General features: G+C 46.6%; 1 protein-coding gene across 8 annotated transcripts in view; it reads left to right on the forward strand.

Moving 5' to 3' along the window:
* Positions 1 to 5,251, forward strand: part of SINHCAF (SIN3-HDAC complex associated factor) — a 30,678-nt gene extending 25,427 nt beyond the window's left edge. For all 8 annotated transcript variants that reach the window (XM_053257213.1, XM_053257209.1, XM_053257214.1 and 5 more), the window contains exon 6: positions 1,503 to 5,251. In XM_053257213.1, coding sequence (XP_053113188.1) covers positions 1,503 to 1,665 — 163 coding nt within the window. In that variant the 3' untranslated portion in view covers positions 1,666 to 5,251. The remainder of the gene's footprint in view (positions 1 to 1,502) is intronic.
* Positions 5,252 to 21,165: the final 15,914 nt, after the last annotated feature.

Consider the following 21,165-nt stretch of genomic DNA (forward strand, 5'->3'; position numbering starts at 1 on the left):
TTATCTGCTTATTAATAGGCTGTTGTTTGCTAATGGAGCTTGTGGATAGGCACAGAGCCTCTGCAAGCTCCTGGTAAGGGTGGGGGTGGTATTTGGGAGTGTTGAGAGGGACCACAAGGCACATCACAAAATGATAGTTTTGAGGGAGAAGCCTGAACCTTCTCCTCTACCCCTACCCAAACCAAAAAACATCTTTGAAGAAGCAGAGAGCACATATGCTTTGCAGCCACAGCTATATGGGACTCGTGGGGTTAGGTTCCTGGAGCCTGAAAAAACAGGCCCTGAAAACTGCAAAAAGGGTGCCCTACTGTGCTGCATGGGTCTCCAGGTGTCCAGCAATAACCTCCCCCCCCCCAATTCCCAAATCTGGCATTTATGTGTGAAAAAAGCACATTTTAAACAAAATAGCATTGGGTGTTTCTAGACCTGATGCTATCCTTGGAGGCACAAGTGGCGGTGGTGTGCAGAGATGCTTTTTACCAGCTGTGGCTGGTACACTAGCTGTGACCCTACTTGGAGAAATTGGATCTGACCGCAGTCACTCATACTTTAATGACATCCAGATTGGGCTATTGCAATATGCTTATGTGGAGCTGCCCTTGTAGACTGTTCAGAATGTTCTGAAAGGAGGGTGAAAAGCAGCCTCCTGGCTTGGGAGTCTCTCCAGCGCTTGTGCAGGGCATGCTGGAGCTTTCGGGGGGCCATGTGGCCCCCGAACTCCCCAGCCCCCACCAGCTCCATGACGGAGCCAGCAGTTGTGTGGGTGGCTGCTGCGGCCACCCGGAGCAGACTGACTGCTCGACTGTGGGGAGAGCGGGCTTATCCCGCACTCCTCGCAAACCCCCTCTTGACTCTTTGCACCGATCGTGGGAAGAGTCTCATTGGCTGTATAAAGGGAAAATATGTGTGTGTTGTGGGGAATGCCAAACAAAAACTAAGAGAACACATCCTGAAAACAAAAACGGGTGGAGGGAGGATGTGAAAGCAACAAAATAAATTACACCAAACAAAAAGAGAGAGAAAACTGTTCCGACAAGAGCCTCCCAACCCTACATTTCACTTCCCTGTTGCTCACCAGTGCCCTATTCAGTCCTTTCCTCACCAATAAAAACATGAGATTTCAGTTCTGATGCAATATTTTTGTTGCAGGTTCCACCTCTTTATACTAAGAGGCACATGAGGACCTCAAGTAGCTATTGGTTTGAAAGCAGTACAGGGCCACCCATAGACAAGCCCCCAAACTGACTTTCAAGCAAGATAAAGCACAGTCAGAGATAGCCTAAAGGGAACTAAGCTTAAAAGGAGATCTTCTGTCCACCCCCGCACTGCGCCCCCCCCCCTCCAGTTCTGCAAGGCCTCTATGTCACTACAGATCTTCTGTTCCAGGCTAGCTGGGACCTTGATATCAGCACTCCTCTTAGGGGCTTTGGACACACTGACTGCAGTATTTTGTTGCAGATCCCCATGTTCTATCTAATACATGATTTTGTTTTGTCTTGAAGGCAAAAAGTTTGCTGTGGAATTATATACAAAGGTCGCTTTGGAGAAGTCCTCATAGACACTCACCTCTTCAAACCCTGCTGTAGTAACAAAAAGTCCACTGCTGAGAAGCCGGAACCACAAGGCCCACAGTCTCCATCCATCTCCAACCAGGAAGAGTGGTGACTTCCATACCTAACTGCAGGCGGTATACCCCAAACCTCTTGATCTCTGTAAAGGCTTGAAAGTGACCCTTTGCTCACTTTGGAGGCCGGCTATGCTGCCAAAAGACTTTTTTCCCCTCCCTCTTTGGAGGGTGTGTATTACTCCTTCAGTTCCACTAACTCTGAAATCTCTTCATATCCCTTCAGAAAATACTGTAAATAATATTTAAGGTGATCTCACATATGTAGTCGAGCTGAACGCTGCTGCAAGCCATCGTGGTTCAGCCTCACTCCCTACACAACTGCTCCTGAAACGAATGAGCATGTGGGTTGGTAAAGTCTGTATGTCGTGTATATTTCTGTCAGAGAAGCAATTCTCACATTTAGGCATGTTTAAATTTAGCAATTTTTCCCACTCTGTGGAAAACAGCTATTTGACAGTTGTAACTCTAAAGGCACAGACTTTGGTTCAGAGGTTTTTCCATTGTATACAAGACTTCTCTACTATGTATATGTTGTTAAGGTGGGGAGTGCTTAATTCTTACTACTGATGCTTCAACAGTGACAAGATATCTTGCCTCTCCTGGATTGCAGGTTAGTGGCTGATATTTCTGGCTGAGTGAATGTGTGTATTGAGGATGTGGTTAGAAAAAAACTCTCTTCTGGCGTTCAAATACCATGGGTGCCGTATCAGGTCCAGTGACCACAGAAACATTTTGGTAAGCTCTGTAGCCCCACCCTCTGCACTGTCCACAAGAACAGCATTTTTCTGAGGAGAAAAATGCTGTGCTTGGGTGCAATTACAGGGAGATTCTCTCCCCAGTACAGGTTTTTTGGTCTCCTCAGACAAATGCTATAATCGCAGACAGGCTGGGGGCAGAGCTGCAGAGCACATCAGTATGAGGTTGGGCCTTGCAGATGCACTCTCGTAGACACTGTACCAAGGTACAATGTCATCGCTTTTTCGACACCTGAAGAGGGATAATAAAGTTAGCAACTGCAGTTAACTTTTGAGGTCGGCCATACCAAGAGGAAAATGACTTGGCACTGAACCAAGTGGTTTTCATCTCCACCTCGCCCTCCGTGTGAAGCATGTGTACAGCTTACGCATTAAGATTACAACATACCCTTAGAGAGATGGGGTAGTCCATAGTGTTTGATCCACACCAGTTATACTTATAATGTTGGCCACCAAATTAGAATGAGATGTGAACAGAATGTAAAATAAGTCCTTGTTTCAGTACCAGGTTAGTTATGCTTGTAGAAGGAAGGACCTTGGAATGAAAGTTGTGTGTGATAGGTAATCACTCCTTTTGATGTAACTGTGAAAAACTAACACAGTTAGTTTTTATTCTGCTGTTATCAAGCTATCAAATCTGCAACCCAATGTGGGAATGGCAGTTTCGTCATTATCGGCAGGATAATGGGGAGTTCAGATAGCCTATTGTCTGCAGTTCTAATACCAACAGCTGAATGAAAATAACATGGCAGTTTGCTCTTAATTTTGACCAGAAAGGCTGAACACAAGCTGTGGATACACATACTACCAAAAACTCAGGTTTAAGATTACTGTTCATCTCACCACACTGTTTAACTTGGTTCTGAATTCAAGAAATAAATGTAATAATTGCAAAACACCCCCACCCCACCCCCATTAAAAGGCATAATCAAAACAAAGATAGCTCTAGGTGTGTGCTGCATGTGGTGGCAAAATAAGGAGTTTATATTTCAGTTGTGCTCTCTGTAAATGTGTGTATAAATGATGTGGCATTCCTTTAAAAACAAAAAACACCTGACACTGTTGCCTTTTAGGATTGCCTTGTAAAGTGGATGATATTCCCTGCTGCCCCACCCTGTTCACTAAATGCATCTACATGTCCACATTTACCAGGAATGTCTATCCTTGGTCCTGCCTGCTGCAGTACCCCAAACCCTGTACCATCTCTCCTTCACGTTTCCCAGAAGTGCCTTCAATCCTTGTTCCTACTAGTATGCCCAGCCTCCAACACAGAACTTCACAGGTAATCCCCTTTCCTGCCAACTTGTCCCTGCCCAACTTGCCCCTTCATGTGTCTCTAAATTTCACAAACTTGCCTGGGGTTTCTCAGTCAGCTAGCTTACCTTCCATTCCCTACCTGGGTAGGGCTGCACAAGCTTGCATAGGGCTGCTCGCGTGAACAGCCTCATTGGTTTCTTCTGTACTGTCACCTAAGACTTCTTCAGACATGCAAAAAAAGGATGCTGTGCTCTAAAAAGACAAATGCTGTATGCAGGGAGGGTGGTGGGTTTTTTTTAATCAGCACCAGGGTGGGACTTCTGGATGTGAGCACAGCATCCCTTTTTTAAAAAATAGTCTGAAAAGGGCTTTAGTGCCCAGGTGGTTAGGTGTAGCCATATTGGTTGTAGGGTTTAAAGACAATTTATGACACTTGTTGAAGCTGCATTTTTCAAAATCTCCACAAACATGAGGGCTAAAACCATTTTAATTGTGTGATTCCCAGGACTCTGATGCCTTGAATGCCCAAGTAAAAATTTCATAGATAGGACAGGTGAGCATGTGCCTGCTGTAGAGTTAAAAATAATGGGCTCCTCAACTAGTATGCTGCTGCTTTAGCTCATACAAATTTCACAACTTTATTTGCATAGAACGAGAATTTAAACTGGTTTTCTACAGTGCACTACTACAAGCGTAGCTGGGTTTTATTCTCACTCTTTTATCTTTTACACTTTTTGTTGAACAATGAAATGTCATGTTACTGTGTCAGAAAGAAAACCTGAAATACTGTCTTCCTACATAGTTTATAGGGTCCATTGTCCTCTTCCCCTCCTGTTGTAAATATGAGAAATATTCTAAAGGGAGGATGAGAGAGATAGTTTCACTGCAACTCACTAGCGACTTGGCAGTCTTGCTGTGTTGGTCACCTCCGAAGGATGCGTGCAAGAGTCCACTCCTGGCCATTTCTTGTCTTCCTGTCTGCTTACATTTTGTTTTTGTATTTCAAGGGCCTGTGGTTCTGTGCTAGGGATGTACACAAATGTTTCACCTTTAAGCATGAGTAAAGCAGGTCCTTACCTGCTCCTCTGCTACCTCACCGCGCAGCCTCAGGGCTTCACTCGGCAGCCTGCACACAGTGGTGAGACGCACATGGCCATCACACATGCTGACTCGTGCAGGCTACTGGGTGAAGCCCCACAGCCGTGTGTGGACTTCTGAGTAGTGCAGCTCCGTGGCGGAGTGGTGGAGAAGCAAGTAAGGACCTGTTTTACTCATGCGTAAGGGTACTGCTCCCTGCCTCGCAGTGCACCTCCCTATTCTGTGCATTTACAGCTAGAGTATGAAATGATGTACTATAATATGGCTCATCTCTTCTACTACTATATTTATTTATTTATTACTAGACTCCAACAACAGCAGACTGCTTTCCTCCCCTCTCTCCCTCCTGTGTAGTAATGCAAGAAGAATTGTATGTAGTTATGCACTTTGTATTAATATAGTAGAAATCTATTGAACCTGTTTTTATACTTTTTTTAATATTGTTCATACACTTGTAATCCAAACTTGGTTGTTTTTTTTCTGACTAGGGTAACAAATAAAATTTTTAGACTTATTTTAGAGAAATTTTTAAAATGTCTCCTTTTAAAAAAAAAAACACAGCCAAAAGGGAATGGGGTTTGATCCTTGAACTGATGCCTATCACATTAAAGTGGATGGGAATTTCAGGAGACCCAGTGATGGTGCCTTGTTAAAGAGCGGATTATATATCAATGTGCTGCTTTTGTCCCAAGAAGATAGTGGGCTTGTTCACATGATGAAACAGGGTCCCACCTTTCTATTCTCAGACAACCAGAGCCTGTTAATGGCTTGCCACTTGCACACCCACACCAACGGCGTGAGCAATCTCCATAGCTGAGATTGGGCACAGGGGAAACCAAGTTGGATCCTCCAGTATCCCACAATGTGCTGCAAAAGCAGCAGAGAGGCAGCCCTCAGTACAGCAATGGTGCTCCTCTCCATGGTCTCGCCAGCCTCAAAACTTTGTTAAACGTGGATGAACATTTTCAATACAAAAAGGAGATTTGGGGTCAAATGTTCTCCAAAAGAAAGCAAGAATTTGCTGACTACATGATCCAGCCAATTAGGGGTAGCCATTTTGATGACATCATGTAGCCAATCTGATATGGTTGCATGGCAATATCACAAAGCCAAACTGGGGTAAAGGCAATGCTGCTTGCCCTTATTCTGAATGGGAAAATATTTTTGCCCCGTTTTGTAGACCCCAAATTATTGTTGAAATGGGGGAGGGGGTCATGGGGGGATTTTTAAAAACTCAGTCCTACTATCAATATACCCTGTAGTTTACAAGATTGTGCGAGTTAAGCTATGACCATGCAGCATCCTTTCAAATTTGTAAAGCACAAACACTTAACCGTGTTAGTCAGCTACAAACTGGTGCCATTTGGTAGGGGCTGATGCATTTGTTTAGGGACTGTAAAAACAGATTTCTTGCTACAAACCAAGAGAAGAACTTGGAAAAGGAATAACAAATGGGAAAACATGGAGTTAGAATCTTAATGTGATCAAACATCAGTTTTTCATACAGTAGAAATACATAGAAACTGACTTGCTACATCAGACCAAGGTTCTGTTTGCTCCAATGTTCTGTTTCCTACCATAGCCAATTGGTTATCTCTGGTAAGTTCTCATACAAGGGACGACCTTTTCCTGGTGTTTATCACCAGCATCTGGTATTCACAGGTACACTGCCTTTGACCATGGAGCTTCTGTTTAGCTATTTGACTCAATCCAGAATGAACAACCAATTCATTGCAAAAGAGCTTATAGGAAAGATAGTATGAACCCAGAAGCTTCACCTTTGTTGAATGCAATTAATTGTATCTGTTTATGAACTTAGCAAGATATTTCCAGACTTCTTAGAACTCCTGGGACGCAATGAGTCACCTTGAAATTCTATCCTGTGTACCTGTTGTCCTATAATTCAAGTTTTTGTTCAAGCATATTTCACACACAACCCCAATCCATTCAGATTATTGGTTCAAGTATGGTGCTAAATACAGTGTTAATTTTAATTTACACAAATATTCCTCAAGTCTGGAGCAAACTGAACAAGATCGGGGGGAGGGGGGCAGGGTTTCAATCTTAATACAAGTAGTTTGCTTTACTTCAAAGCAAACCCCATTCTGTAAAAAGAAAAATGGGATGGGTGTGTGAATATACTGAGCTTGACAGCACTTGGCTTGATTAACAACTGTGGCCTGAGAGATCACTTATGACCTTCTTGAGCAGTAGGGGCAACACACTGTCTTGTTAAAATGAGATGCACCTTTAAATTCTGAGTTTGGAATTCTTCATGTTTTTGTATACAACCAAATGCAACCTCCAGGAGCCCTGATCAGGAACGAGGCTTAGCCGTTTTTTTTCTCCTGCACAGTTTTGCAGATTCAAATCACCTACCAGAAGCTGCTACTTTCTCCTAAAGCTGCTATTTTAATCCTCACTTGTGCCACGGTCCCTATCTGGATCCAAGGCTCCTATGGCTTAAATTTTGATATGCAGCGACTCCCTAACTCACCATCTTAAGGCAAGAGTGTAATGTCCAAGAGCACATCCATGTATCTTAAACTAACATGGGAAATGGCTCTCAATTTCTTTAAACTGTTGGAAGAACTGAATCTTTAATATGATCTCTTAGTATTTGAACATGACTACTAAGGGCCACAAGATGGAGATATGTGCATAAGAAATAGCCAAACATTCAGGTTGTTTAATTTTTTTAATTCCCAGAAGATTTAGCAACATTTTCTTATATAGTTGGTCTTGTGGTAGCAAGCATGACTTGTCCCTTTTGCTAAGCAAGATCCACCCTGGTTGCATTTGAATGGGAGACTACATGTGAGCACATAAGATATTTCCCTGAGGGGATGGAGCTGCTCTGGGATGAGCGGAAGGTTCCAAGTTCCCTTCCTGGCCTCTTCAAGATAAGGCTGAGATAATTTCTTGCCTGCAACCTTAGAGAAGCTGCTGCCAGTCTGTGTAGACCATACTAAGCTCTATAGACCAATGGTCTGACTTGGTATATGGCAGCTTCCTATATCCCTATTAAGGTTATGCACATGAGCAGCCCTACCCAGGTTTTGGTCAGGAAGCCTGTTAGGTTTTGGACCCAGACTTATGCCTGAGTTAAAGGGTGCAAGTGCACCCTTTACCTCAAGTATGAGGTCGTGTATATGCTTAGGCTGCACGCAGAGACAGGTGCATTTCCCCAATGTACTGCACTTGGCGCATGGTAAATTGTGGGACATCCTGAGGCCAGGACAATGAGTCCTGGCCTCCAGAGATCCACACTGCTCTGTGTGGGTATGCGACAGCGTGCTGAAGAGGATCTCCAGGGATTGTCTGGAGGGTGGAGGAGGCAGGTTCCACACCACCTGCCTGTGTGGTCATAAGAGCTTCACCATCTAAACATCCGACCGTGTTGTCATTAACTCTCAAAATAAGACACAACAAGCCCTATATTACTGGTTTGCTTCTCTGTCCCTCATCATTCTTTATGCTTGGAGAACTAGTTTTCACATACTTGGAGTTTAGAAATTAGAGCTGCCATCAAATCTTCATGAGTTCTGGAGAAGGATCAGTGGGCATCTTAGGAGATTACATTCAAATAGAGGTGCCACCTCTTTTGCTGACAGAAGAATGTGCAACAGGTAGAAGTATAAAAGATGCAGCTTTCTTCCAGACTGAGAGAAAAGCATTGATGCACTTCTGTCATTAACATCTCAGAACTATGGTTAAACGGTGTGGAAGACAGCCATCGTAATTCTTCAAAAATTCTCCCCCACAATAAGGAGCCACACCTCATAACACTCCTTCCTTATTATTACGGAAAGTGAGTAACTGGGGTGACTTCTAACTCTTTCGCTCCTCTAGATTCACCACTCCCTCCCTCCAAAATAAAGCTGGCAAAATGTGTGGCTCTGCTTTAAAAAGGGGCATGATGGGCACTATGTGGCATGGAGGTGCAGTGATGGGCAAAATGCAAGAGGTTTCGAAGCTATAACTGTACTACCTGATAAAACAAACTCCTACAGAGCGTGTAGGTTTCTGTCACCTACAGAGCTGGAAAGTGCTGGCTGTTGTTTATTCCCTAACCATTTTGTAAAGTGTAAGACAAAGGAACAATTGGTGCACTCAGATGTGACTGGAAAATGTGTTTGGTGGCTGAGCATCTTTCAAGGGATTGCTTCCTTCCCCCCCAAAATGCTTTGCAGTGGCATGTATACAAGTATTACAAGGGCAGCCAGTTTTTACACCCATCTTGGATTCCTTTCATCTTTGACCCATGCCTGGTTGCCAAGTGAGAACCACTTTGGAGATCCCAGAGCCAGGAGAGCTGAGCCAAGTAGGTGCCTCTCCACCCACAGCACCACGACAGGGGATCCAGCCGTGCAGCCTGCCTTGCCAAGGTGCATTGCAACTCCCGTGGGAATCACCTGCCCAGCATTGACCTGATTCCATAACTCTCTGCTGAAATTCCCGACCAACATAAGCTCAACCTTTTGACCTGGAATGTGGCCAGGTGGTTTTGATGCAGAGATGCAGACCCCACTCCTTTCCTTACCAGACATGATATAATCATGGTGCATGAAACCTGAACTACAGCTGCCCTAAACCTCAATGGATACCAATTATACACTGTGAGCGTGAGTCTCAAAGGTGGCCTGGGGATACTAGTCACCACCAATATGCATGCAACAGTGACACCTCTAATGCTACGCAAGCAGTATGCCATGGCTATCCTAATCCTTTTTGGACCCACCCCCTTACTGGTATTTAACATCTACCTTCCTCCACAGTGCCAACAAGCCCAAGTGAGATCGTTGCGGATTGAGCCAAAAGAATACATAGCTGGACTTTTTCTCTCCAACCCTGATGCTTATGTGGTCCTGGGCAGAGATCTCAATGCCAGGATGGGGTCAAATGACGACTCCTTATTCACCCGTTATCACTGGCATCATCCCAACTTGGAAGCAGACCAGCTTCCCTTCATTTGCCTTTCCAAAGACCAGAGATCCAACTATGTGGGCCTCTGTCTTACACAAACATTCCACAGATTAAATCTCCTGATACTAAATGGCTCGGTTAAAGAAGACCACTCAGGGAAAGTCACTTACTTATCTGGCTCCAAAATGTCTGCTATAGACTATATAACTATCTCTGGGAACCTCCTTCCATATACTGAGCTTCAAGTTCTTCCCTCACCTCAACAGCAATCACTTTCTGGTCTCGCTGCAATTTTTGTCATTCACCCAGCAGCACCGCATTGAGGATCGTTTTCATCCCTTCTTCTTACCTACAGGCAAAGCTAGCTGCCGAGCAAAATGGACCCTCCAGCTAGACAAGCAGTTGGCAGAATTGCTTGCCTCGGAACCTTTCCAGAGTTACTAACAGGCCCTAACTACAATGGATTCACCTTGTGCCTCGCTGCTGATTTATGAAACCTTAGTACAAGACCTCCAAATACACTTATCCTGTAAAGCAGCGTCCCACCCCCAAGCAGCCTGCATGTGCTTCCAAAACCTGGTTTGATGAGGACTGTGTCAAGGCCAGGAAAGTGCTTCTAACCAGCAATCACACCTACAGGAACAGCACAGGCTCAACTGGAAAGAGGGATCTCCTTGAGCAGAAGAAACTCTACAAACAGCTAGTGACATGCAAGAAAAGAGATGACATGAAGGCCACATGGAAGTGACTCATCCAGGAAGCCAAGGCCAAGGATGCATCCATGTTCTGAAGTATCACAGCTGGCTACCCTAAAATTGGTCCATCACATCTTACCGGAGGTCTGGGGAAATTATTTTCAGAGGCTCTACAAAGACCTCTCTGATGACTGCAGCTTCCTCCTTCCAGATATGGAAATTAGGAAAGACTTGCCCAAGTGACCACCTGTGTCTATATCTGAAACGAAGAGCCTTATTGCACATCTGAAAACCCCAAAGGCTCCATGGGGGAACCTATCCCCCCAGAGGATATTTTAAAAAATCCAGAGTGGTGGGCTCCAGTCTTGGCCATGCTTTTGACCTACATCGATTTGCACAGACCTATCTCTAGAGACTGGGGATAAGTAATTATAGTTTCCATATTCAAGAAGGGCAGAAAGGATGGCCCTGCCAAAAACAGACCCATCAGCTTGCTCAACACAATTAGCAAGTGTAGCAGATTAAAGCCTTTGTCTCAGAGCAAGCTTGTGTGAGGGAAATAAATGCTGAATCATGCCTGACTAGGCTTCTTGTAAAACTATTATGTAATTATTGGTAGGTTCAAAATGCTGCCACCAAGCACCCTAAAACTTGCAGAGAACCGGACCAGTGGATTGGGTGCTGTAATCCAAGGTTCCTCTGTAACTGGGTTTTGGGCAAATACAAAAAAACTTTCCATGTGTAAGCTTACACAGGAAGAGAAAACTGATAGCTGCTGAACATCTGAGAACGTGTTTGCACCAGAGAAAATCCCCCTTTGCCCCCACCTTTCCTGAGTTAAAAACCAGCTCAGAGGGGCTTGTAAAAAGAAAAGACTTTAAAAAACAGTTTTATTCAATTACTGCAGACTGCTTCCATCTGAGGCTTTCTAGATTTTTAGATACAGTTGAGAATACTTAGTAGATTACAAAAATAAGTTGTCTTAGACATGTTTAAATGTTCATAGAGTCTTTTGCAATGCCCTAGGTAGGATGGGCATAGGCTAGTGTTTATTGCAAGTAAACTATAATAAAAGAGTATCAGGGATATGCAAAAGCATGCACACCAAAGAAATATAAGTTTCTAATACAAAGTCTGATTAAACAAACTTTCCCCTAAACTAATCTTCCCGAAGCCAAAGCCCAGGCTTCCTTACCTTTAACTACCCAGACCCCAGATGACAATTCAAACTTCCTGCCTCCTATCTTTCAAGGATCTGCAAAGTCATTCTCCTGCAGTCAGCCTCCATGGCCACATGTCCAGCTGAGCACCTCCAGCCTAGCTCCTTTTCTAACAAAGAACTCCCTTCTTCCTTGCAACAGCTCTCTAGGTCCCACCCACCTGGTGTGCAGATTGGCTGAGCCCTGCAGTTCACCAGCCTGTCAGTCAAGACAGGGTTCATTTCTGATTAACTCTTTAGAGGGAGGGGAGGCTGGTCACTACAGCAAGCTTCATGCAAAACACCTGCAATGGAAACTTAGGGACTGGGTAGCTCAAGAAAATCTCCTTGTGGAGGAGCAAGTGGGCTTTAGGGAGGGCTGAGCCACAGTTGACCAATGTCTAGTCCTACAACACCTCACTGAAAAATTTTCCACCAAGAGTACAACTTCTCTATATGCAGCCTTTATTGACCTCAAGGCCCCCTCTGACTCCATCTTGAGAGTCAAGCTATGGGAGAAACTGGAAGCCTCCTCGACTGATCAACACCTGCTCTACCTGATCTGAATGCTACACACAGACACATCCCTTAAGGTCAGGTGCAGTTCTCAAGGCCACCTCTCAAACTCAGTTCCTACCCACAAGGGAGTTAAGCAAGAATGCATACTTGCCCAACTCCTCTTCAACATTTACATCAATGATATGGTGAGCCACTTAAACAGACCCAAATTTCATCCCCCCAAGTTGGCAGAAAGATGCATTTCCACCCTGCTCTACTCTGACAATGATACAATCCTCTCAATGACTCCTTTTGGGCTAAGGAGAGCCTTGGCAGCTCTAGATGAACAGCTTGAAATTAACTATCAAAAAACTAAAATCAAGGCCTTTGCTAAGAGACCCAAGACTCATTCCTGGAGTACAGATGGCCACAAGATTGAGCAGGTCATTTCTTTTAGGTACTTGGGAGTGGTTCTGCATGCCTCAGGCTCCAGAAGGACCCACAGTGAACACGTCACTCTCACCATGCAAAGGAGCTCCTCTGCCATCCTGAAATTTCTCGAGGCCACTACATCCCTGCAGCGCTCAAATTTTTTGAAGCCAAGTCGCTGGCAAAGTTCCTCTACAGCACACAATTGGGTCCCCCTAATAGCGTTTTGACCTTGGAACTGGTACAATCCAAATTTTTAAGAGCTGCCCTCCAAGTCCCACAATGTGTTTTGAATGCCACTCTGCGACTAGAGACAGGAATGATGAAAGTGGAGGCTAGAGTATGGCTGGCCATCCTTATCTATGGGGTAAAACTAGCCCTCCTTCCTCATGGATTGGCCCCCCTGACTCTATAGGACTCCTTCCAATCCTCTTGGAGAAGAGCTATTCAGACCACACTGTTAAGCTTGGGATTCTCCCTTCCTCTTTTACTAGCTGTGAAATATGACCAGGCCAAATCTGTGCTTAAACAAAGAATAACGGACATAGAAATCCAAACAGACCTAGGCAGGGTCCCAAACATCCCCACACTGGAAAGTCTGCGATACCTTCCCTCTCCCGCTGTGTGTCACTGCTGGGAATCCCAGCCCACAGGAGGGCCTTCACTATGGCGTGTGGCCATGCCCTCCCGTCAGCTGTTCTAGATGGCAGGTTCAGGAAGATTCCACCTGTGGAGAGATGATGCCCTTGTGACACAGGGCAGGTCGAAACGACAGTGCATGTAGTCTTCTCTTCTACCCCTTTTACAGAGATAATTGTGCCAACCTCATCCTGCCAGTGTTCCTCACTGGCTGCTCAAGTAAATACTAAACCTTGCTGCTGCCCTCGGGTGAAGACCCCACCATCATGCACAATACTACAAAGTTCTGTGCTGCAGTGTGTAGAATCTGTAGGGCCATGACAGCTCCCGCCTAGAGGGACCCGTGGCCTGAGCCTACAAAGTCCAGTCTCCGCCTCAGCTCTCACACAAGCTATGGTCACCTCCTTGTATTTGCATGCTTTTAATTTTTCTTATGGACCTTTAAACACTCTTAATTATTTTAAATATTAATTGTTTTAAATAATAATAGAGTCCTTATGGCCCACTGTTTACTAGGATGCAGACTTCTTTTTCATCGTCTCAGTTCTATTTTAAATTTTATATTCTATTTTTTAAAATTTTTCTTCCATTTTATTACTACCCTACACTTTTATAGCTTAATAACTGTAGTTTTGTATTTTGTATCGTATCTCCCACCCACTGCCTGTATCTCCTGTATTTTATTGCCTCTTATGCTGGTCTAAGGCCGAATAAAGGTTATTGATTGACCTGTGCCTGGGACCTCAAGCAGCTCACAGACTTTCTAGGATACAGTGGCTGGATATTGCACTAACTCTAGATGTTATCAGCCATTTCTTTATTTTACGAGACTTGTCCAGAACAGAGCAGTACGCCTCCACTGAAGCCCACAGAATGGATGCCTAGCAACCAGGGGCAGCCTTTTCATGAGGTGAAATGAGGCAGTCACCTCAGGCAGCAAATTACTGGGGCACCAGCTTGGTGGCAAAATGTTCCCTGTTGCCATCAGAGCAGCTCTTTGGAGCCAATCTGGCCTTCACAAGTTTTGCAAGGAGCTCCTCTTCTCATACTTCCTGCAAAGCTTGCAGAAGGCACAAGGAGAGACAAGGAGGCTGCTGGCAACCTTCCCTCTTCCCATGTGCCACTTGCAAGGGTTGGTTTTGAAAGGGGGCTGGCCCCCACCAAGAGTGCAAGGCAAGGCAGCGGTTGGCATTTCATCTCAAACTCTGCAATCCCATGGGCCACCCCTGCTAGCAACCCGACAGCAGTTACAGAATATCCATAAGTCTCTTCTTAAGTAACATGCAAAATGACACTAAGAATTAAGGGATGAAAGTAGATTTTCATAAAACAGTCACACACTGTCCACTTAAGCATAAATAGTTTGTTAGGGAATATGACTGGACAGCACACTTTTATATTCCTTCTAGATTATGACCCATTAAGGCTTCAGTTTGAAGCTACTGAAGAGTTCGTGCCATAGTTTCTTCTTTCAATAGATCCTTCTACTTTCGAGCCAATAAGGAACAAAACATTCCCTCGCTCGCTCTGTCTCTGCTTGTTCCCATACAACAAAACAAGCTTGACAGATTGAGCGGCCATTGTGTGGAAGAGCAAAGATCGCCACTGAGTGACCCATATATTTAAGTTAGAAATAGTGGCGCTCTGGGGACTTTTGAAATCTAAAAACTGAATCCCCCAGGCACTAGGGTCTTAACCATTTTAATTCTAGATTTAATTATTTTAGGAAGGAAATGACTTAGAGATGAGAAGACTAGAAGTTCACAGTGCCTCCTTTCAATACACCCCCTCCCAGGGGTGGCCCTTTCATGAGGCAAAGTGAGGTGGTGGCTGCAGGCAGCAGATTATGGGGGCACCGTAGGGTGGCAAGATGTTGTTGGATCAGCTCTTCGAAATCGATCTAAGCTTTGCAAGGGGCACAGGGAGAACAGAAAAGGCTGCCCACCCCCTCCTTGAAAAGCTTTTCAAGAAGCATGGGGAGAAAAGAGGTTGTTGCCAGCAACCTTCCCTTCTTCCATCACTTTCAAACCTTGCAAGAGTCAGTACTGAAGGGGGCTGGCCCCCAGCAGACACATGGGGCAAACCAATTTGGTACCTTGCCTCAGGGGCCGCAACACCTTGAGCCACCCCTGGCTCCTCCACCTCCAAAACGGGCAGCTCAGCAAGACATAGTGACTTTATACTGAGACTTGGCTCAGCTATCACTTAACAACATGCAAAGACTCCTTGGGAACTTGGATGGGCTCCTAATCGGCCACAGAAATCTCACTTTTCTTCTTGGAGGGGTGGGGGGGCTCTTATTAATATACTGTATTTGTATTGCAGGGTTTATTTGCCTTTTGCCAAATGCCCTCAAGGTATCTTACAAAACTAGTCCTTATAAAAGACATAACATATGAAATAAAAATAATATAAAGCAGATGAGCAGCATGGTTAAAAAAAAAAGCAGCAAAACCCACTAAAAAGACCCTTAAAAAGAGAGACTTTCCCTGCTTGGTTTTGAAATCATGGAGGGCAACTGGGTTGCAAGAGAAACAAAGTGACCTTAATGCCAATGGGTGCTTTTCTTCTTCGTTAAATAATGTATGCATGCCCCTCCCCCAATCTGGATCAAGACCATGGACGTGGGTAGAGTTAGCCCCCTTACCTCCTGCCAAGGTCCCAATCAGTGTGTGTGTGTGTGGGGGGCAATTTAAGGCTATCATCCCTAATAAAGGGCTTCATGTGGGTGGCTTGGTATGAAACACATACCACAGATAGGAGTATTCAGCAATGTGTCATAGATAGGGTGGGAGATGTTGAACATGGATGCTTCATACAAGATATTACAATTGTGTCCCTATTTTCAGCAACTTGGATAAAGCAATTGGTCCTTTCCAACCCCAGCACAGCATCCCTCCAGTGGCTGCTGGTGGTGTCTATCTTATGTTTTAGATTGTGAGCCCTTTGGGGACAGGGAGCCATCTTGTTTGTTTGTTTGTTTATGTAAACTATTTTGGGAACTTTTGTTGGAAAATAGTAAGTAAATATTCACTAAGAGTTGGCACCAACTTGATGGCACTCAATCAATCAATCAATCAATAATAAATCAATCAAACAGTAGTTCAGCTGTGAAATGCTGGAGGATACACAACAGCCTTGTGTTTGTGGTGAGTTACATAGGAAGCTGCTTTATACCATGACAGACCTTGGCTGCATGAAACTGGATGTTGTTGAACCTGCAGTTTAATTTTTCTGTGAATCGCATTGTAACCTCAGTTTTCTTCTTGTAGGTCCCTCCCTCTTCCTGGTCCACTGAGGCCACATCCCAGCAAGCTTCATAGCACTCCCGTCAGCAGACTGTGAGCAAGGCATCAGAATGTCTCCAGGGCAGCAGCCATTGGCCATGATCTTCAAGGGGTGTGCTGAGTGTGATTGTGCCTTTTCGGAATGGTCTGCCCGCCCTCAGCAGGGAAAGGGCATTTAAATCCCTTGAAATGCTTTGCAAGCCCTTCATCTGACAGCGATTGCACTACCGGCCTTGTAAGAACCCTGCAACAAAACAGTCTTACACAAGCACAACTTCTGGTGGTGGCAGCGGGGGATGCTAAGGGGCACTATTTTTTCGTTAGTCAAGAAAGGGAAGGGAACATGATGACTTCCTAGGAGGGGATATGTATATGAGGGAGGGCAAAGGGTCCTGGGCTGCTGTGAACAAGGATGCTCTTGCAATGGCTCACCCTGGCAAAGCAGTCCATGGAGACCAAACCACACTCCTGCCCCCGTGGTGGCTTGCTGCCAGGGGATTAGCACTCTCATGAGAGGGCCAGTCTACTGGGGAGGACCTCAGGCTCGCCAGCCTTTGGTCTTCCTTCAGACTGCACGCTCATGAGTTGAGCTATAAAAATAGCACACACACCCGCTTGCATGGGGCCCCCCCTTCTCTCTAGTGAATGATAGATCTTTTGCATAGTGAGTGACCCCTGCCTCTCCAGAGAAGCTTTTGACACACACAAAGGAGCTTTTGACGCTCCATGTGTCTGGGTGTAGCTGGGTGGGCAGACTGGGGAAACACCAGGACAGATCTTAACTCTCATTCAAAATTCCCAGGTCCAAACCAGTGTTGCAGCATATGCAGATCTGCCGCCACAGGGAATCATGGGAGACCCGGTTGTTGGAAACCCCAGTAGAGTCGCCATTTCAAGCAAAAATAAAGATGGACATGTCCAAATGAGCGGACGGGCTGGCAGAGGGCCTGCTTTGCTTCTTCACAGCAGTCGCCAAGGCAGGGAGAGGTGTTGCCGGGGTACCCATCCCTGCAGCTTGCTTGTATCAAGGAGCCAGGCTGGGCAGCATCTGCCATCTGGCCCACATGCATGTCTCCATGGCCTGACACTCTTGTGAGCGAGCAGTCCATGGAAGAAAGGATGTCATCGCACATGATTAGCAATTCTGCTCAAAACCCAGATGGCCTTGCAGGATTGGGGCTGGGGAGGAGGGTGACTTGGCAGTTTCCTGCATTCCAGCTGCCTAGAGCTGCCTGCTCAGGGTTATATAGGCTTCTGCCAGTGGCGGCGAGCCCGCCATCGGAGGGGCAGCACCAAAGGGTTGTCCCTCCACTTCAGGGGACAGCGAGGGCCAGGTCTCTTGGCCTGGGTATTTTTATGGGGGGGGGGCATTTAATAGTGGAGCTTCTGTTTTAATTTGTCCTGGGTGAGACAATCTTAGAATGTTTCTGGGCTTAACTGGAGATGGGGAGACAGGAGGCGTGTCCAATGACTGTGGATCGGCCATTCTGGTCGTGGTGGGGAACAGAAGAAGTAACGTTGGCAGGTCAGCGGGCCGTTACAGAGGAAGGGGACTTGGAAATCTAATAGCTGTTTCCCCTTCCGACTGTCCTGCCAGCTCTTTGACCTTGGGGAGCAGTGCCGATCATCCTTGGAACCTCATCTTGCTCCTCTGTAATGCCAGGTCGGTCCAGAACAAATCAGAAACCATCCATGATTTGATTCTGGATGAAGGTGCCGACCTGGTATGTATTACAGAGACCTGGCTGGGGGGTGCTGGGGGCCCAGTGTGGTTTCAGCTTCTTCCTCCAGGCTACTCTGTTGAGGAGCAGGTGAGGGACCGTGGGCGAGGAGGTGGAGTGGCTGTGGTCTATAAGAATAACCTTTCCCTTACCAGGATCCCTGTTAGTGTCAGACCATATTGAATGTGTGTGTACTTAAGTCTGGGGACCAGAGATAGATTGGGACTTCTGTTGGTGTACCGATCGCCCCGCTGCTCAACAGGGTCCCTAACTGAGCTGATGGACTTGGTCTCGGACTTGGTGTTGGAGTCCCCCAGGCTTGTGGTGCTGGGGGACTTCAATGTTCACTTTGGGACCAATTTGTCCGGGGCGGCTCAGGAGTTCATAGAGGCCATGATGATTATGGGCTTATCTCAAGTGGTCTCGGGACCGATGCACATTGCAGGTCACACGCTTGATTTGGTCTTTCACTCTGATCAGGGTGGTGTTTCGTGGGTAGGGACTCTTGTGATTTCCCCATTGTCATGGATGGACCACCATCTGGTTAAGGTTGGACTCACAGTCACACCCCACCTTTGCAGGGGTGATGGATCTATTAGGATGATCTGCCCGAGAAGGTTATTGGATCCAATAGGATTTCAAGAAGCCTTGGAGGGATTTAGTGTTGGCTCTGCTGGCGATCCTATTGATGCCCTGTTGGAGAACTGGAACAGCAAACTCACTGGGGCAGTAGACGTGATTGCTCCTAAGCGTCCTCTCCGACCTGCTTCAAAATTGGCCCCTTGGTATACGGAACAACTACAGGGGCTGAAGCAGCGAGGCAGACGACTAGAGCGCAAGTGGAGAAAGACTCAGCTTGAATCTGACAGATTGCAACATAGAGCTCATTTGAAGACCTATGCTCAGGCCATACGTGCGGCAAAGAAGTGATTCTTTTCTGCCCGTATTGCATCCACAAGTTCACGTCTGGCGGAGTTGTTCATGGCTGTGAGAGGGCTAGTGAGTGCCCCTCCTCCCTTGAATCAGAATCTGGAACCATCGATTACCCGCTGTGATGTGTTTAATGAATTCTTTGTGGAAAAGATCTCTTGTATTTGGGCCGACTTAGACTCCTTCTCCACAATTACCTCAGTGTCTGATGTGGAGGTGTCCAGTGACTCCTATTGTGTGATTAGGTTGGATCAGTTCCAGTTTGTGACTCCTGAGGATGTGGACAAGCTGATTGGAATGGTGCAGCCTACCACCTGTTCTCTTGATCCTTGTCCAACATGGCTTATATTATCTGGCAGGGGGGTTGATGTAGAGGGCCTGGTAGAGATTATAAATGCATCTCTGAGGGAAGGTAGGATGCCTCCTTGTTGTAAGGAGGCAAATATTAGACCGCTTCTGAAGCAGCCTACCCTGGATCCCTCGGACTGGAGCAACTACAGGCCTGTTTCCAACCATCCGTGGCTGGGCAAGGTAATTGAGAGGGTGGTGGCCTCACAGCTCCAGACAGTCTTGGATGAAGCTGATTATCTTGACCCATTTCAAACTGGCTTTCGGGCTGGCTATGGGGTGGAGACTGCCTTGGTCGGCCTGATGGATGATCTCCAGTTGGCAATTGACAGAGGAAGTGTGACTCTGTTGGTCCTTCTGGACCTCTCGGTGGCTTTCGATACTATCGACCATAGTATCCTTCTGGAGCGTCTGAGGGGGTTGGGAGTTGGAGGCACTGCTTTGCAGGGGTTCTGCTCCTACCTCTCGGGCAGGTTTCAGATGGTGTCCCTTGGAGACTACTGTTCTTCAAAATCTGAACTTTTGTATGGTGTTCCCCAGGGCTCCATACTGTCTCCAATGTTGTTTAATATCTACATGAAACCACTGGGAGAGATCATCAGGAGATTTGATGCAGGGTGCTACCAGTATGCTGATGACACCCAAATCTATTTCTCCATGTCAGCATCATCGGGAGAGGGCATAACTTCCCTAAATGCCTGGAGTCGGTGTTGGGCTGGATGAGGGATAACAAACTGAGACTGAATCTGGCTAAGACGGAGGTAGTCATTGTCTGGGGTCGGAACTCGAGAGATGATTTTGATCTGCCTGCTTTGGATGGGGTCACACTTCCCCAGAAGGAACAGGTACTCAGTCTAGGGGTGCTTCTGGATCCGAGCCTCTCCCTTGTGTCTCAGGTTGAGGCGATGGCCAGAAGTGCCTTCTATCAGCTTTGGCTGGTATGCCAGTTGCGTCTGTTTCTTGAGATGAATGACCTCAAAACAGTGGTACATCTGCTGGTAACCTCCAGACTGGATTACTGTAATGTGCTTTATGTGGGGCTGCCCTTGTACGTAGTCCATAAACTACAGCTGGTCCAGAATGCGGCAGCCAGGCTTGTCTCTGGGTCATCTCGGAGAGACCATATAACTCTTGTAATGAAGGAGCTACACTGGCTGCCGATATGTTTCTGGGCAAAATACAAGGTGCTGGTTATAACCTACAAGTGTTTTCAAGCCCGTTTAAATAACGGGCGCTAGTAGGGGAGAGTTCTGCCACTCGCCTTCCTTTCCTGCCCACCCGGCGGGCTCCCTCCTCCATCTTTCCCTCCCTCCCTGCCCTTTCTCCAGAGACCCAGTCACCGGCCGTGCGGTCTCCGGACGGGCCGCTGCCAGCTTCCGCGGCCGGGCCGGGCCCTTCGCGATCACCTCCGTGCCGGCCTCCGCTCCGTCCCTGGTCTCCGTCTCCCTGGGCCGGTCTCCGTCTCTCCCTTCTGGCCTCTCTCCTCTGGCCGAGGCGGTGGCTCTGCCGCCGCCTCGGTCAATTTCCCCTGCCGCCTCTTCCCCGGCTTTGTGCGGCCGCTTCTGGCCTTTCCGCGGCTGGGTGAAGCCACCAAGATGGCTGCCTGGTCCCTGTGTCCGTTTCTGCCTCGGCAGTACTGGGCATGCGCTCCGCGCATGCCCAGAACGGCCAAGGGAGGCACGGACACACGCCTTGGTGTCCACGGATGGACACCAAGGCTTTTATTAGAGAGGATAAAGTCCTAAACAGTTTGGGCT

The sequence above is a fragment of the Hemicordylus capensis genome, chromosome 5 (genome assembly GCF_027244095.1).
Source record: "Hemicordylus capensis ecotype Gifberg chromosome 5, rHemCap1.1.pri, whole genome shotgun sequence".
Lineage (NCBI taxonomy): Eukaryota > Metazoa > Chordata > Lepidosauria > Squamata > Cordylidae > Hemicordylus > Hemicordylus capensis.